At 37.4% G+C, this 18,157-nt stretch overlaps 1 protein-coding gene across 2 annotated transcripts in view; it reads left to right on the top strand.

The window, feature by feature from the left end:
- The window catches only part of LOC108328996 (inositol hexakisphosphate and diphosphoinositol-pentakisphosphate kinase VIP2), a 46,079-nt gene extending 29,456 nt beyond the window's left edge, over positions 1–16,623 (top strand). For both annotated transcript variants that reach the window (XM_052872273.1, XM_052872272.1), the window contains exons 22-31: positions 7,777–7,902; positions 9,688–9,929; positions 10,443–10,487; positions 11,171–11,237; positions 11,793–11,864; positions 12,271–12,524; positions 12,599–12,656; positions 13,538–13,709; positions 15,259–15,329; positions 15,675–16,623. In XM_052872273.1, coding sequence (XP_052728233.1) covers positions 7,777–7,902; positions 9,688–9,929; positions 10,443–10,487; positions 11,171–11,237; positions 11,793–11,864; positions 12,271–12,524; positions 12,599–12,656; positions 13,538–13,709; positions 15,259–15,329; positions 15,675–15,932 — 1,365 coding nt within the window. In that variant the 3' untranslated portion in view covers positions 15,933–16,623. The remainder of the gene's footprint in view (positions 1–7,776; positions 7,903–9,687; positions 9,930–10,442; positions 10,488–11,170; positions 11,238–11,792; positions 11,865–12,270; positions 12,525–12,598; positions 12,657–13,537; positions 13,710–15,258; positions 15,330–15,674) is intronic.
- The last annotated feature ends 1,534 nt before the right edge of the window (positions 16,624–18,157 follow it).

Raw genomic sequence — 18,157 nt, 5'->3', positions numbered from 1 at the left:
CTTGAAAACAAGCTCCCTCATCAGTGGGGTGAGACATTGCTTCAAAAACATTGAAATTCACCTCTTCATCTTCCACCCTCACCTTGAGCTTACCATCATCAACATCGATGAGTACTCTTGCCGTCTTCATGAATGGCCTTCCAAGGATGAGTGGTACCTCCACATCCGCCTCCATTTCCATGATAACAAAATCCACTGGAAACACAAATTTATCTACTCGTACAAGAACATCCTCCACTACACCAAGTGGATACTTGATGGATCTGTCTGCCAATTGTAGGCTCATCCGAGTAGGTTTGAGTTCAAGCTCTCCAATTTTCTCAAATAAAGAGAAAGGCATCAAATTGATGCTTGCACCCAAATCGATCAATGCTTTTCCAATAGCTAGCTTACCTATAGTGCAGGGAATGGTGAAGCTACCAGGATCCTTGAATTTAGGAGGGAGGAGCTTCTGGATAATGGCACTGCAGTTACCTTGAACTTCAATGGTCTCTTCCTCAATGTATTTCCTCTTTTTAGTGAGGAGTTCCTTCATGAATTTTGCATAGGCCGGCATTTGTTGTAGAGCTTCTGAGAATGGTATTTTTATCTCCAATTGCTTGAAGATATCCATGAACCGTCCAAACTGCTTTTCTTTATCCTTTCTTGTGTATATTTGTGGATAGGGAAGGGGCCTCTCAACTTCTTTTCCTTTTCTTTTTCTTCTCTCATCCTCTTCTTCTTTTTCTTTCTCTCCACTAACACTATTCTCATTTTCTTTTCTCTCATTCTCTTCTTCTTTTCTATTCTCACTCTTTGTCTCATTTTCATCTTTTCTTTCATCACTCTCTTCTGAGTTCTTTTTCTCTCCACTCACTAACAACTTACCACTTCTTGTAGTGATTGCCTTGCACTCCTCCTTTGGGTTGGTTTCAGTATTAGCTCCAAAACTCTTATCAGGTTTTTCTTCTAGCTTCTTGGCCAGTTGGCCAACTTGTATCTCCAAATTCCTTATGGATGCTTCCGTGCTTTTGTGGTTGGAGATAGATACTTGCATGAATTGTTGAAGAGTGTCCTCCAATTTAGAGGTCCTGTCTGATAAAGAGGGGTGTGGTTGGTATTGTTGTTGAGGTGGTCTGTTTGAAGGTCCAGCTTGTCCTTGGCCCATGCTTGGGTGCGGTCTCCATCCTTGATTAAAGTGATTGTTACGGTTTTGATTACCCATATAGTTCACGTCTTCTTGGGTATTGACCTGCATAGCACAATGACCATTGGCATGTTCTCCACCACACAATTCACACCCTTGATGTTGGGCTTGTGAAACATTCTGGAGTTCTTTTGGCAATTGAGAGAGTTTGTTCATGAGCGCTTCAAGCTGTTGGGTCATTATCTTGTTTTGGGCTAGTAGAGCATCCTGAGATTGTAGTTGAAACACGCCTTTTTGCTGAGCCCTTTCATTCTGCAATTCACTGTCATTAGCAGCCATGTTTTCTATCAGCTCATGGGCTTCTTCAGGTGTCTTCCAACGGATATTTCCTCCAGCTGAGGCATCTAACATCAATTTGGTTTGGGATCTCAATCCTCCCAAAAACATGTTGAGAACGGTAGGCTCATCAAACCCATGAGTGGGTGTTTTTCTCAGTAGCCCTTTGAATCTGTCCCAGGCTTGACTCAGAGTCTCATTGACATCCTGCTGAAAAGATGAAATCTCCTGTTTCCCTTTGTTAACCTTGGACTGTGGGAAGAATTTGTTGAGGAATTTTGCCACGACATCTTCCCAAGTAGTAAAGCTATTTTCAGGGAAAGAATTCAGCCACATCTTCGCATTACCTCCCAAGGAGAATGGAAATAAGCTGAGCCTTATTGCCTCATCTGGCACTTGATGGATCTTTACAGTGTTGCAAATTTCCAAGAAAGTTGCCAAATGATTATAAGGATTCTCGTGTGATAGGCCATTGAATTGATTACTCTGCACCAGATGGATGAGAGCAGGCTTCATTTCCATGTTCACAGCATTTACCCGTGGTCGAGCAATACTATTAAAGTGGAGCGGTCCTGCGAAAGTAGAGTAATCTTCCAAGGTGCGCCTTGCTTGTCTATCACCATTGCCATTCATATCGTCACCCATATCCCCCATTTCCTGATTAGCTGTGGAAGAGTTTGATTGCTCAGAGAGTACAGGTGCGGGAGAAATGTCTCTAGAAATTCTGTTTTCTCTCCTTCTTCGGCTATTGTTTCTTCTTGCTGTCTTTTCAACTTCAGGATCCAATAGAAGAGGTTCAACTGATGGTATGCTTCTAGTACGAATTTTTCTCTGCATTCACTAGAAACAACAATACTAGAGCACAAGATTAACTTTAAGATCACTAAAACAAATTTATTCACAGTATAAAGAATATAAAAATAAAGCCTAAGTTGGTTAAGAATTACACAACAGTAAAGTACTAACACCGAGTCCCCGGCAGCGGCGCCAAAAACTTGTTAACTCTTTGGCAAGTGTACCAAATCGTTCAAAGTAATAAACCGGTAAGACCGGATATCGTTTCCCAAGAGACTCGTGTAATACTTTAAAACCGTATAATAAGTTAACTAACTTAGACTAAGAATAACATCATTTTGGTATGATTCAAGTGTAATAAAATTTACATTCATAAATATGTGATAAAATGAACGTCTTAGAGGCTAAAAGATTGAAAATGGTTAATGGATAATGAAACAATATGGATGAGATGTTGGAGAATGATTGTAATTACTACGCTATCATGCAAATGCACATTACTACTTCATCAATTGATTGCGTTTGTCAACCTTCCTATTATACTTAGACCCAATTCCTTGGTAGAAAAAGCCTAGACTCACTTTTGCAGTCCCAATTCCTTGGTAACCTAGAAAGTTCATCTGCATTACAATTAGAGGTTTATGACAACTAAAGGATCAAGCTCCATTCCTAGATACAATCTCCTATAGGTGTTAATTCCAGTTCAAGATCCACACAATATTTTCCAATATCTAGCAAATCTTAGAATCATGCTATGGTTGATCAAGTCACAACAAGCTTTAAGAGAAGGAAATTAAACACTCACAATCAAATGAAAGAAGCTTAAATTCATTAAAACTCAAGTGCATTTACATGAAAGTTTCGTAACTACATCATTCCCCAACAAAATTGAAATTAGTTCTCCATAGTCATGGAGAACTTGAGCTTACAATGGAGAAAAATGGAAGAATGGGGATCCAAGGAGGAAGGATGGAGAGTTTCCACTGCCCAAAACCAGCTCCCTTAGGTCCGAAAATGGTGTTCCAAGCTTCAGCCGCCAAGAAGATACCACCCTCAGTTACAGAATGCTTTAAATAGATCTAGGGTTCCAGGTCAGCAGAGGTCGCGCCCGGGCGCCCTCCTCAGTCGCGCCCAAGCGCGAAACTTTCGCAGAAGGTCGCGCCCGGGCGCCCTCTTTCTCGCGCCCAGGCGCGGAGCTCTCGCAGAAGGTCGCGCCCGGGCGCCCTCTTGGTCGCGCCCAGGCGCGGAGCTCGCGCAGATGGTCGCGCCCAGGCGCCCTCTTGGTCGCGCCCGGGCGCGAGGCTTGCGCAGAAAATTGGCATTTTGCCTCCTTCTTCTTAGGCGCTTAGGTGTGAACTTCCTTCCCTGCTCCATCAGATCCTGCTTTTGTATCTTTTCCTTGCTCCCGTTCTTGGTAAATACAATACTTCTCCAATAACTTGCAAATCACCTACGAATTTGAGGAATTAATGACGAAAACTTAAATATAAAGCTTAAGCTAGACTTATTCACAAACTTAGATAAAAAGGGAGGATTAAACATGTTTCAAGCTTAAAAAGGGTAGATTTGGTACAAGAATTGGTTCAAAGATAATGGTAAAAATTACCGTTATCAGCAATCCGTTTGGGCTTGGCCCAATCCCCCACCACATTTCTCAAAGTACTGGTTGGGAGTGGCGAAGAGTTGGCCTGTACTACAGTGTGTTCTACAGTAGAGTTGTTAATACAAGGGCATTCTTTTCACATAGACTTGTATGTGTTGGATATGGGGGATCTGATGTAGTCCTTGGGGCCCAATGGTTAAAGCAATTAGGGCCCATATTAATGGATTATCAAGCACTCACTATGAAATTTGTTTTTAATCAATCTATAATAGAACTCAGAGGAGATTCTACGTCACAACCCACTTCCATTTCCTTGCATCAGCTTAGACGTGTTGTTCGTTCAGATCCAACGGCCCAACTTTTCTCTTTAGCCGTTCGTCCAGCTTCTACACACTGCTCTCTTCCTGCACATTCTGATCCCCGGGTACAACAATTACTCACTTCATTCTCCTCCTTATTTTCTGAGCCAACTTCTCTGCCCCCATCACGTGGAACTGATCATGCCATACCCCTTTTCCCTAATTCTCATCCTGTCAACGTACGGCCTTACAAGTATCCTCACTCTCAGAAATTGGAGATAGAAAAGCAGGTTTCCAAAATGCTTGCATCAGGATGGATACAACCAAGTTCAAGTCCGTTCTCTTCCCCTGTTCTACTCTTGAAAAAGAAGGACGACTCGTGGCGGATGTGCGTAGATTACCGCGCCTTGAATGCCATCACCGTCAAGGACCGATTCCCACTTCCTACTGTCGATGAGTTGTTGGATGAGCTGGGATCTACACGCTGTTTTTCGAAATTGGATCCCACCTCCGGGTTCCATCAAATTCGACTCCAAACCGCTGATGTCCACAAAACGGCTTTCCGAACACACGACGGTCATTATGAGTATTGTGTAATGCCCTTCGGCTTGTGCAACGCTCCAGCAACATTCCAATCTACTATGAACGACATCTTCCGGCCCTTGTTACGCAAGACCGTTATTGTATTTTTTGACGATATCTTGGTCTTCAGCACTGATTTTGCCCAGCATTTGTCGCATCTTCATCAGGTATTTGAGATACTTGAACGCAATCAGTTCTATTTGCAACCCCAGAAGTGTTCCTTTTTCCAATCAGAGATCGCCTATTTGGGGCACATTGTAGCTGAAGGGGGTGTATCTCCAGACCCTGCAAAAATCCAAGCTATGATTCAGTGGCCACCTCCCTCTTGCATTAAGGATTTGCGTGGATTCTTGGGATTAACAGGGTTTTATCGCAAATTCGTACGCGGTTATGCGGCAATTGCTCAACCCTTGACAGACCTTCTTAAGAAAGGGAATTTCACCTGGTCTTCCACAGCTCAACAAGCATTTGATGCATTGAAATCCGCTATGACTAGTACTACTGTTTTGTCATTGCCTGATTTCTCTAAAACATTCTATGTGCAAACTGATGCCTCTGGATTGGCGATGGGTGCAGTATTAACTCAAGACAATCATCCGATCGCCTATTTCAGTAAAGTGTTCTGCCCTCGTCTATCCAAGTCTTCTGCTTATGTTCGGGAGCTTCATGCCATTACGAGTGCAGTGAAACGGTGGCGTCAATACTTGCTGGGCCATTTCTTTATCATCCAGACGGATCAGAGGAGCTTGAAAGAGCTATTGACTCAGGTTATCCAGACCCCAGAACAACAACATTATCTTGTTAAATTACTCGGCTATGATTATGAAATTCAGTACAAACCAGGGAAGCTGAACATAGTGGCAGATGCCCTTTCACGATCTGACTGCCTTACTCCGGGTGAGATGCACATGCTCACTATCCCTCAATTTGTGTTTTTGAGTGACTTAAAAGAATCACAGTTAATTGACCCAGATTTCATCCTCATGAGGGATAAATATCTCTCTGATCCTTCTTCGTATCCTCAATTCAATTGGAATGGTGGATTGCTTCTTTACCGTGGCAAAATTTGGCTCAACGACAAGTCCAAATTCATTTCCTTGTTGTTAAGATAGTTCCATGAAACACCTATTGGAGGCCATGCTGGGGTCAGCAAAACTCTGAAACGGCTGAGTGCAAATTTTTATTGGGAGTCTATGGCTAAGGACATTAAAGCATTTGTAGTTCAGTGCAATGTTTGTCAGCAAACTAAGTATAGTACTAAGCGTCCCGGAGGTCTTCTACATCCGTTACCCCTCCCGACGGGTGTTTGGGAAGACATTTCTCTAGATTTTGTAACTGGCCTTCCTCCTTCTAATGGCTACACTGTGTTATTAGTGGTAGTGGATCGCTTCTCTAAAGCTGTCCATTTGGGAACTCTACATTCAGGCTTCACAGCTTATAAAGTAGCAGAGTTGTTTGTCAATTTGGTTTGCAAACACCACGGGTTGCCAAAGAGTATCGTTTCGGATAGAGATCCGATTTTCATTAGCCGTTTTTGGTCTGATTTGTTCAAGTTCAGTGGCACCCTTCTCCGAATGAGCTCCTCTTACCATCCTCAAACGGATGGACAAACAGAAGTCATGAATCGTACCATCGAGCAATACCTTAGAGCTTTCGTCCACAACAAACCTAATCATTGGTTCAAATACCTTCCTTGGGCAGAATACCATTACAATACTTCAATCCATTCTGGGTCTGGATTGACTCCATTTGAAGTAGTTTATGGCAAGCCACCTCCCTCTATTCCAGAGTACATTGAAGGCACTTCTTCTAATGCAGGTTGTGATTCGGTGCTTACATCCCGTGAGGAGATTTTTTCACTTCTCAAAGCCAACTTGCTGAAGGCACAAATCAGAATGAAGAAGCTTGCAGATTCGAAGCGTAGGGATTTGAAATTTGAGGTTGGGACATGGGTGTATTTGAAACTCCAGCCATACAGACAAGTTTCAGTTTCTGGACACAGATATCATAAATTAGCCAAGCGCTTCTATGGCCCTTATAAAGTGCTTGAATGTATTGGACCAGTCGCATATAAGATTGATCTTCCGCCACAGTCCAAAATACACAACGTATTTCACTGTTCTATGCTGAAACGACATGAAGGACCCGCTCCTCCAAATACTGATCATCTTCCTCCTGAGTCTGTGGAGAACAGCCCTCTTGTCACTCCATTGGCTGTTTTGGATTTTAAAACAGCTCCTGTGGATGGTGTTCCCACTCGTTTTGCCTTGGTTCAATGGAACGGGTTGTCCCCAGATGACACGTCGTGGGAAAAATGGTAGGAACTCAAATCATTGTATGACCTTGAGGACAAGGTCCTTGCCGAAGGGGATGGTATTGTTATGCAAGGTCCTTTGGATGAGGGTGCTAGACCCAAAAGAGTGGTGAAAAGACCAGCTGGGTGGTCTGATTTCATTCATCACTAATATATTCTATTTTAATTGTTCTGTTGGTGCTAAATGTTCTAGAAGAAGTTAGTTAGAGTTTTTGTTGTTATTTGGCCTGTGTGCCACCTGTCCTAGAGGAATCTTTGGAGTAACTATTTTAATGCTGTACTGTGCTTGAAAAAGGGAAGAAAAATATATTTCATTCTCTTCTCATAAACTTCTTAGGAGGCTCCTGACCTCGAATTCAGGTTTTTCTGTCTCAACATATAACAGAACCCCTATTCCTATAATTGTAAAAATGATCATTTCCTTTCCAGTAACCATAATATTAATTGAATTGAAACTACCCCTTCCTATTATCATTTCATTTCATTTACTTCAAAATATTCTCAAACCTTGAGCTATTAGGAGATGAATAATTTTATGTATAACATAGATGCTAACTATACTAGATTTTGAGACTAAAGCATGGGTAATACATAGACTCACATCTTGGTCTCGTGCATAACTTCAATTTTGTGTGGAGAGTCTCAAGTAAGGTTCAGAAAGTAATACAGGAACACTGCTGTGCTTTTCAACTTATTATAGACATGGTTGAATATTCTGCAGGCCCGGCTAAACGAAATCATAACCTCCAGTTCAAAGACAATCCCTAGCAATGGATCAGCTGAATTTTCTTGGATGGTTGATGGTGCTGGACTGCCGCCTAATGCGTCAGAATTGCTTCCCAAGTTGGTAATGTTTTTGTAAATATAATAATGCATTGTTTTGCTGCCATGGCAGGATTCAGAGGCAACGCTAAAAAATCCTTTTTGATGAGGCAAAATAATCTGGTTATCTTATTGTGCTGCCTTAAGAAGACTCTAGTGTGTAACTTAAAAATTGTTTAAAAATACTTATCGGCACATATTTTTGTAAAATAAAATAATCATTGCCCAAATGTGTCGAGATAGTATGGAAGATGAGTATCATACGAATAAAACATAAAGGGATGATCAAATTCATTGGAATGTTATTATTACCTTTTTTTGACTAAAGATGTGGTTTTTCTTATTATTAAGTATTGTTTTTGTTCCTTATTTATGTTACCAAAAATTTTCTTATTATTAAGTATTGTTTTTGTTCCTTATTAATGTATCTCTTTCAAATTGTATCAGAGTGGCCTATTTTGTCATTAATTCCCTATTAGGCCATGACTTTTTCACTCCCTTAACTGACCATTATCCAGTGCAAGCATTTTTTATCTCCAGTAGTTGCATTGCCCTCCGAGTATTTATTTTACTCTTTGGCAACCATCCCGCTCTCCTAGTATCTGTGCTCTTCGAACCTTTTTTCTCCTTAGCAGCTTCACACCCTCTGAGCATATTTGCTCTTTGGCTACTACCATTGCAATTTCCAGACATTTATATTGCTCTTTGGAAGTTGCTGCATCTTTTGCTCCTCGATAGCCACTGCATTTTCCGAGCCTCTGCTCTCCAGATGCTGTTGTGCCCTCTAAGCCCTTTTTCTGTGGCAGGCACTGTGCTCTCCGAACAGTTTATTTTTCTTTGACAGTTGTTGCATTCCAACCATTTTTGCTCCCGAGCAGCTGCTGCACTCTCGAAACATTTTCTCTTTATGGCAGCTGCCACACGCCAAGTGATTTTGCTCCCTTTATGTGCTGAGCTTTGCAATAACTTTTTGCTCTTTGGTAGTCGCCGTCCATCCAACACAATGATAATATGTATGTTCCAACTTGAGGTGAAGTGTCAAACATACAATGTCATTATTTACTTGATCAGATCTAACAACCAACTGACCAAGATGATTCCCTTGAGGGTTTTGTATTAATCATGTTTGTAACAAGCTTGTCTCATGATATATATGCTCTAGGTTCAGGGAGAAGTGTTGGAAATGTAATTGGATTATGTTAGAGATATAATTTGATAGAGAAAATTCTTACCAAATATTTCTCATTATTAAATTTTGATTTTGTTTCTTAGTATTGTACCTCTTCACTATAAATAAGATGCTCATGGGTATACACAATGCAAAATACACAATTACAAGCAGTTCTTTCAATATATGTGTTAGATGTTAAGTTGTGTGTTTCTGTTAATTGGGCTTAGCCCATTCTGTATTTAGGGTTTAACCCTTATCTTACATTATAAATAAACTACCCTATGTGTATGCTAAACACATAAGGGAGATTTCTCCTAACCTTCTTCACTATATTCAACAATATGTGAATATGGTTACAATTATGTCAAGCAAAGATTTATTGAGTTGCAATACTAAAATTTTGTTAAACTTCAAAGTTGATCGAGTTGCAATAGTAAAATTTTGAAAGATCATGTTAAACTTTTGTTTATATTCTTACCATCTCATGTTTGGTATAAATTTGAGTTCATTACTCTTGATAGGATAGTGTTTTTGTCACAAGTTATTCCTCCTATAGTTTTCACTAATGTTAAACATGAAACTATTTGTGTGAAATGAAAATGTTTTGTTTCTCATCTTTTTTGCTTATCTACTGAATAGGTAAGCTTGATTAAGAAGGTTACTGAACAAGTAAGACTACTTGCCACGGATGAAGATGAGAATCTTGCAGAAACGAGCCTATATGATGTAATTCCTCCTTATGATCAAGCAAAAGCACTTGGAAAAACAAATATTGATGTTGATCGTATAGCTGCTGGATTACCTTGTGGTAGTGAAGGATTTCTTTTAATGTATGCTCGATGGAAAAAGCTTGAAAGGGATCTGTATAATGAACGCAAAGAGTAAGCATTCACGTTTAGTTTTTGTTTAATCTTGTTTGATTCTATTGTATTTCCATCTATATATGAGAAAACAAACGGTACTTCAACTGCTATCAACACATGAGAAGGTTTTTAGTTACATGCAATATCCATAATAATTATAGGATTCCTCGTTTGAATATTTTAAATCTAGTTATTAGTGTAGTCGAAACTTATTAAACCTTGGTAGTTTGTAAATGGGTACTATTTTTGTATCAATCCTTGATTTATGGATGGACTTATTATTAAATCATTTCATCCAAATTAATTTTCTTTTCTGGCCATTGTAATTTGTAGCTTCTTGAAAACTGAAATAATTCTTTTGTTTGTAACTCGTAAGAATATTTAACTTTCCTTAATTAGAATGATTTTCATTTTTCTGTGGCTTTTTCAAATTATGTTTTTTCCTGTGACAAGATTGTTCACAAAACTCTGATGACTTCTAAAGTTGCTTATTGTTTTGGCTGACACACTGACGGTGTTTTACTTTCATAGGCGCTTTGACATCACTCAAATTCCTGATGTGTACGATTCATGCAAGTAAGTTTTTTATATAGTTGTGGAATACTGCAACAGTGGAGATTGATTAGATACCTTGCGAGAAAATTTTCATTATATGAATGAAATTGCAGTGAGCAATTAGAGCAATTGTCAGCTTGACAATTTCTAGAAGCTTCTTTGTGGATTCCCAGGGGATGATTTTGTAATGTTAACAATTGAGTTTCCTTATGGACTTACTAGTTTATATCTTTATCTTTCCATATCCCGTTAATGTGGTCCTAACATAGTAGGGATGGCAATTAACATTGTGATACTTTAGCAGTACCATTTTATTGAAAAATGATAATTTCCTTTCCCGCCTCATGCCAGTGACTAGACACTCGAGCATAGAAATAAATATTTGTTTGTGGTTTAATAGTGACCTGATCACAAGTGCCATGATATGCCCAATCTGGTTCTGATACCATTTTAGAAAACAGACTTTACGCCTAATTCAATCTTTCAAAATTGGTTTGTAAGGTGAGATTTGCACCCACTTATATATTATAATTTGGTCATATCTCTCCTCCATCCAGTTTAGTGTATGAGGTGTATTAAAGTTGAGACTACTGACTAGGCGTTGAAATTTGGGAAACCCACTACAGCCACTATTGTTTCGTTTAAATTATGTAGCTTCTTTATTCCTTATGTTTGAGAAGTTAACATTTACTTTCATATTGCAGATATGATCTTTTACATAATGCGCACCTTAATCTAGAGGGATTGGATAAGCTTTTTAAGGTTGCCCAGGTACGAGTTCTATTAGGGAAATTTGTGCTCAAATAGAACTGCTTGAAACTGTATAAGCCTGGCTAACTAGCCTGGATTTTTATCCACTAGATATTCTGAGATATAACTTTTGGTGGCTAACTATTACTAATGTTTCTATGCTTCTTGGGGTTGAGCATAAATTTCATACCAGTAGCATTGGTTATATAATTTCATCAAAATACTCCGTCTGCACTTTTTTATACTGTTTTCAACTTTGATTAACATGTAATTTGTTGCCTTTATACTTGTGTCCTTGTAGCAAACATCATCTAGTGGGATAAGATTATTGTTCGTGTTTGTTATTGTATTTATCCTTTTTGAAAGAAAAACTTACTCCCAAGCCTGAGTACCTTTTACTCAGCAAACTTTTTTCTTAAAATTTTGAATGGTGTTTTTGCTTTACCACTTAAAAAGAAGATTTGGATTTTAAGAAACCAGAAGAGTTAAGTGGTCCACTGTAGAAACAACATACCCACATGTAATATTCCTGTGCATCATGATAGGTCCTTTATTGCTATGCCTTGTTATTTGCAGGCACTTGCTGATGGTGTAATTCCTAATGAATATGGAATAAATCCGAAGCAGAAGCTAAAGATTGGCTCAAAGGTAAAGTCTTCGTGTATGGAATCTATATGAAAATTTTCGAATAGTTTAGAGACCAAGTTAACTATCTAGTTGGTCCATGAATTATTTAAAAAAATTTAATCTGTTTACTTAATGGAATCCTATTGATTTTTTTGCCAAAGAGCTAATTAAAAGTTTTACGGATCCTAGTATAAATATTTATAGTACCTTTAAATACTTCCAAATAGTTCTGGGTCATACAGATTAATTTAACTTTAATATTATTTTTAAAATTTCAATTTGATACGTAAAATTGATTGCATGACAAGAAGGGAAGGTTAAGGTAAAATGAAAACAAAATTCATTGTTAGGCAGAAAACATTCAGTAGCGAGTAAATAATGTGAATTGTTATTACATTTTTTATTTGTTTGTATTGATTTGATTCAGATTGCACGTCGGTTGTTGGGTAAAATTTTAATTGATTTGAGGAACACTCGAGAGGAAGCCATTAGTGTTGCTGAGTTAAAGAGTAACCAAGACCATGATTCATCCTCCGTGAAAACTGAAAAGGAAGATACTGAAGCCAAGTCAAAACATCCAAATAAGAATGAAGAAATAAGGAAATCCATCACTTTAAGTGATATATCGATGGATCAAGAGGATGACGACGATAAGGAGACCAAATACCGTTTGGATCCAAAGTAACTGTGTTGTCTTTGTTTTATGTTGTGCACCTTTACTCGCATTCTAATACTTTTTTATTGTCCACCACCAGGTATGCAAATGTGAAGACACCTGAACGTCATGTGCGAACACGCTTATACTTCACATCAGTGAGTCCTTTCAGTTCACATCATGTTAATAAAACTGCGAACAGAAGTTTACTGGCCACCCCCCTCTCCCTCACGCACTCACTACCCTACGATCTTTCTTTCCAAAGTATTTTGAAACTGGTTATTTCAATCACAGATAGGTTACTCATTGGCTATTCTTGTCAACATCTTAGAACTTTTAAGTGGTTTATTATTGTTCAGTGAGTGACATTGAATTTATTTTCCTAAAATCTCGTCATTATATTGGCTGGGGAATAGTGCTGGAGATTTGGATCCTTTTCATCTTGTGTTTTGGCTTTACATCAATCTGGTTCAACAACCGGCTGAATTAAAAAAAATGGAAAAAAAAGACAAATAGATGTGGAAAAAAGCATATATGGAAGCCAATTGTTGGGTTCTACGGGGTGTACACAGAATAGAAGGCATGCAAGATAGTCAAACATGTTGGACAGGCTATTCTGGTCCAGCTGCTAGCATCATTTACACTCTTGTTAAGAGGATTTGAATAAAGTTTCTTGGAAGGAATGTTTTTTTATTAATGATGTTTTGTTCATGATGCATTGTAGTATGACAAAAATAACAAAGTCCTTTGGCATGTAGCTCTGCTTTTATTGGGGTCTTCAGTCATGTGAAAGGAAATGATAGGCTCTAGCAGACTTTTCTTCACTTAAGCAATTAGACACCGATGTCACTCCCCACTTCCCTGAAATAAAACATTCAAAGTTGTCGTTTAACTGTGAAATTATTTTCGAAAAAACAGATATAAAATCCTATAATTTCTAAATAGGCGCAAACTTAGGTTCAAAAGTTTTGACATTAGCATGAATTTATCTTCGTTTTATTTCCATATTTTTGTTTTTAACTACTATTTATGTTTACAGGAATCACATATCCATTCTCTCATGAATGTTCTTCGATATTGTAATTTGGATGAATCTCTTTTAGAAGAAGAGAGCCTCGTTTGCTATAACGCTTTACAGCGCCTTTATAGAACAAAGGAGCTGGACTATATGAGCTACATTGTGCTGAGGATGTTTGAAAACACGGAGGTAGGTTATTTTGACCTTCCCCAAGCAATGTTTCTGATTTGATACTGCACGTTTGCAATATCCCTCCCAGTCGTTTACCGCTAGTTGCCATTTTCAATGTGGTGTTGATAGAATAAAGACTTAGTTACCATTTTATTCCTAGGTATATTTTGTTCAATTCGAACCCATTATTAATAAAAGGTTCAATCAAGCTCTCAACTTTTTAAAAATATTAAAATGTGACTATTTGCTATTCAATTTGTAGTAAAATCATTAGTAAATAAATACACTTTTAATTTAAACATAATACAATGTATAATCAATATGTAGTTACAATTTGTAAAACTACGTTGTATTATTTAAAATTAAGAGACTTGATTGAACCTTGAAAAAGCCACATTGTTGTTATTGAAAGACTTGATTGTTAATAGAGAGACCAAATTAACTAAAAAAATTTAATAATAGAGACCAAATAAAAGGAAAAAATAATAATAGAGCCAAAAGGGTAATTAAGTCTAGAATTAAATCTGATTCTTGAATGCTCAATATTATTTTGGTCCTTAAATTTTTGTTTTTGGTATAAGAGAGAGTTCACTAGGAGGGAAGGCTATCCCATGGAGGCCAGGGCAAGCCACATGGCGTAGTGAGGGTGTACACAGTGGTGTGATGATATGTTGCTGATAGTTATTTTAAGTCTTTGGCTTGATGGCTGCTTGGCTTGTACACACCTACCATAAGGTATGGGCGACAAATGTCATCCATCCACCTGCAAATTCATTTAATTCATTCATAGCAAAATAGTAAAAATTTATCAGATCAAATCCTTCTGGATAATTTTATGGACGGTTAATGATCCATCCAGGTTTATTTCAAAATTCAATGTACCTTCCCATCAATTCTCAAGGGATCAAAACTAATCTGAACTAATGTATTCATAATTAAATCTTTCATAATATTTACTTCCTAGTAATTTATCTTTTGAAAATTGTTTTAAAAATATATTATTTTTATGGATGGATTGAATATTTATCTGTGAAAAAATTGTCAAGCAATGGATTTGATTTTTGTCAAATGGATCTGGACGAATTATATTTTAAATGGATTAATGTATTTATCGTTGGATTCATCAATTTTCCCACCCCTACGTGAGGGTAAGGTAATCAAGTGGCCCTATTCTCTTTAGGTGAACAAAGCCATTCAGATTCGGTGGATTCCGCTTTGTTGAGTGGTATACGAGTGACGAATAACTAGGACTAGGAAAGAGCCCACAAATAGAACATTCTGAAGAATCCATTCTTGGTATATGAAACTGCCTTTGGCAAGGCTGTTTAGAATCCTAGATACCCTAATTATGGCAGATGTAGTAACAGTTGTGAAAACTAACCACAGTTGCAACTAACTGGACTAACCAAGAGGCAGCTTTAGTCTGAGAACAGAGAAAGAGAGCTACCTCGTAGAACAGTGTGATACTTTCATTATTTTGGAGGGGTATAATATCTAGAGTTATGTGATGTGTAGTTTCTGTGGTATCTGTGTTATATTGATTTTAAATTTGGTTTGCAAATGCCAGGTAGATTTGGAAGATCCAAAAAGGTTCCGCATAGAGTTGACTTTTAGCCGCGGTGCTGATTTATCCCCCTTGGAGGTAAATGCTATTCAATTTATAGTGTTTGCTGTATCTGGTATATGGTTTGAAAGTGAAATTCAATTCAATTCCACTGGGCATTATTATAAAAATGGTGCACAACTGGTTTCAAGCTTCGAAATTTCCAAGTTAATCCATCTGATAGCATCATTGTCCCTCGCAACTGCACATAACACAGTCGTATGAGGCTTCAGTTTTTACGTCACTCATTTCATTGAAATTACATTTATTGGCATGATAAAAGTTCTTCCCTTGACAACTTTTCGTTCAGAGGAATATATGCTGACTGATTTTAAATGTTGAATTTCTTCATTAGCTTATTTATGTTTGTTGTATTATTTGCAGAAAAATGATAGCGAGGCATCTTCATTGCATCAGGAGCACACACTGCCTATTATGGGTCCTGAAAGGCTACAAGAAGTAGGGTCCTATCTCACATTGGAAAAAATGGAGATGATGATTCATCCATTTGCTATGCCTGCAGAAGACTTCCCTCCACCAGCAACCCCTGCAGGATTCTCTGGCTATTTTTCAAAGAGCGTACTTGAGCGTCTAGTAAACCTTTGGCCTTTCCATAAGCATGCCCATTCTAATGGGAAATAGTTAACTTGTACTTTTGCGCCTCTACTTCGATGTTCCAACTTAATGTTTCTTATTGTACATGGGAAAATTCTGACACAACCAAAGCGAGCTTTGGGGGCTCTTTGGAAATTTTTTTGAAGCAAACCTCTTCCAGCCAAAAAAATGTTGGAAGTTGTATAAAATAGCTATAGTAGTTAAATTAGACTCTTGTCCAGATCCTTATTTTGCTTGTCAAAAAACTACCTGGATTACGGGAAGGAATACTATGAGTGAAAACGGTTGATGAGCAAAAACCTGATAAATGAGAACAGACACTGGAGAACTGGGATGGTTGGAAAGTAGACAGGCTTGCTCGGATCGGATAACATTTCGGCTGCTGAGAGGTTGTTGGCAAAATTTCTCCGAATCAAAGTAGTTGCTTCAACGCAACAGCTACTGCAATTTCAAATTCTTTTGCCTACTCCCGTCAAAACGCGACGCATTGCATACTATACTCAATGTTCAGTGGTACCATCTTTCTTGGTCTACGCCGTGGGCAACGTTAATTGTCGTGATTTACTACTTTGGGTTGAATCATCGTATCATGTGTCTAGTTTTTATGGGTTTGACGATAGTTTTGGATTCATTCTTTGGATTACCCTGACGAAATTTAATATCAAATGTAGTTCACGGTCTTATTGGTATTCAATGGTAAATGGTAAATTTCATTTTCCATATTCGAGCAATAATAACATTGAACCAAGATTTTGAAGAGCAGTATGATAAATTTCATTTTCCATTCCTTGTTCATGTCTATCACGGTGTTAGAGTTATAAGTTTGAATTTATCTAAATAAAATTTGTTATTTCTTATGTTTATGTTATTTGTTATTCTTTTTTCACATTCAAAATATATGTACAAATGTATAAATTTAAACAATATATAATCTTATTTTATACGTGAAATTGAGTTAAATTTAAAAATTACTTTTAAGTACATATTAAGACTTAAAAAGTTAAAATAAATAGAGTTTATATTATGTTAAAAGACGTATTGACATGCTAGATTGTATACAAAATAAGTATAAAATAATTTGAAATGATTCAGAATTTAGAAATACATTATATATTGTGTTATTCATAAAATTGTATAATTTAAAATGTACCAAATTATATAATTAAAATAGACATTTTGGATTGTACTATATTAAAATTTGAATCCTACAATTTTTAATAAATTTTTAAATTAAAATAGGTTTAATTATTCCGTAAGTCTTAATTTTTGGTAATTTTTCTTAAATTTGTCATTTATTTATTTTTTGTTTCAATTGAATTTTGAACTGTGAAAAATAGATGCAGTTAGATCTTTGGCATTAAATTAACAATGACTTTAAATGTCAATTGACATAGTATAGTGAATTAGGTTAATTAAAATAGCTAGTATATTAAAGATATTTTAAGTGGAACAAATGATGATAACCATTAAAACAACCACAATGTGATTAGCCACCACTCATTGACGCTGGTAAAGCACTAGATCTTGCCAACTATCTCGCGAGTCATCTTAATTGCGACACATCACTATTATTCGAAAATGAAGCCATCAAAACATTTTCAATTTTATTTTAATTAGGGTTCTGCTGTTTTTCTTCAGTTTTGTAAGTGTGAGGTGCAGATGAAGGAGGTGATGAAAATCGAGGGTTGTCTCATAGTGGTGGTTGTTTTGCGATTTCAAGTTTTGTGATTGAGGTGCAAAGATGGATATAGGGGTTTTGGATTTGGCCTTCACAGTTTTGGGTTAGGGTTCGTGATTCACAAGTGTGAGATAGGGTTTCACGTGGTTGGGGTTTCGTCGTGGTGCTCACGGTTATTGAGAGGTTGAAGGAAATAATGGTAGAGGTTGTGCGATAATTTCGTTGCGATGGAGAAGATGAGTTTCTTGAATTGGGGCTCAAGGTTTTGTGGATGCGTAATGGAGAGGAATATTTGACACAATTTAGTTTGAAGAAGGGTTTTAGTGGTGGTTAACAGTGGCTAGCAACCAGCTTATGCGATGGAGATTGGTGTCTGATTGAGAAGATGGAGATAAAGATGATAATGATGTATGACCTCTGATTGGCTCAGATGAGTGTGATAGGATCATCACGCCTTGATTAAATAAGTTCCACAGTATACTCCATAAAGAAATCAATAATGGATATTATTATTAAAAAAATTCAAACAATCAAATAAGTTTCAACTAACGAAACAACAATGCTCAATTAAAAA

Source organism: Vigna angularis, chromosome 2 (genome assembly GCF_016808095.1).
Source record: "Vigna angularis cultivar LongXiaoDou No.4 chromosome 2, ASM1680809v1, whole genome shotgun sequence".
Classification (NCBI taxonomy): Eukaryota; Viridiplantae; Streptophyta; class Magnoliopsida; order Fabales; family Fabaceae; genus Vigna; species Vigna angularis.
Note: the sequence above shows the minus strand (reverse complement) of the source record. Positions and strands in the feature narration are given on the sequence as shown.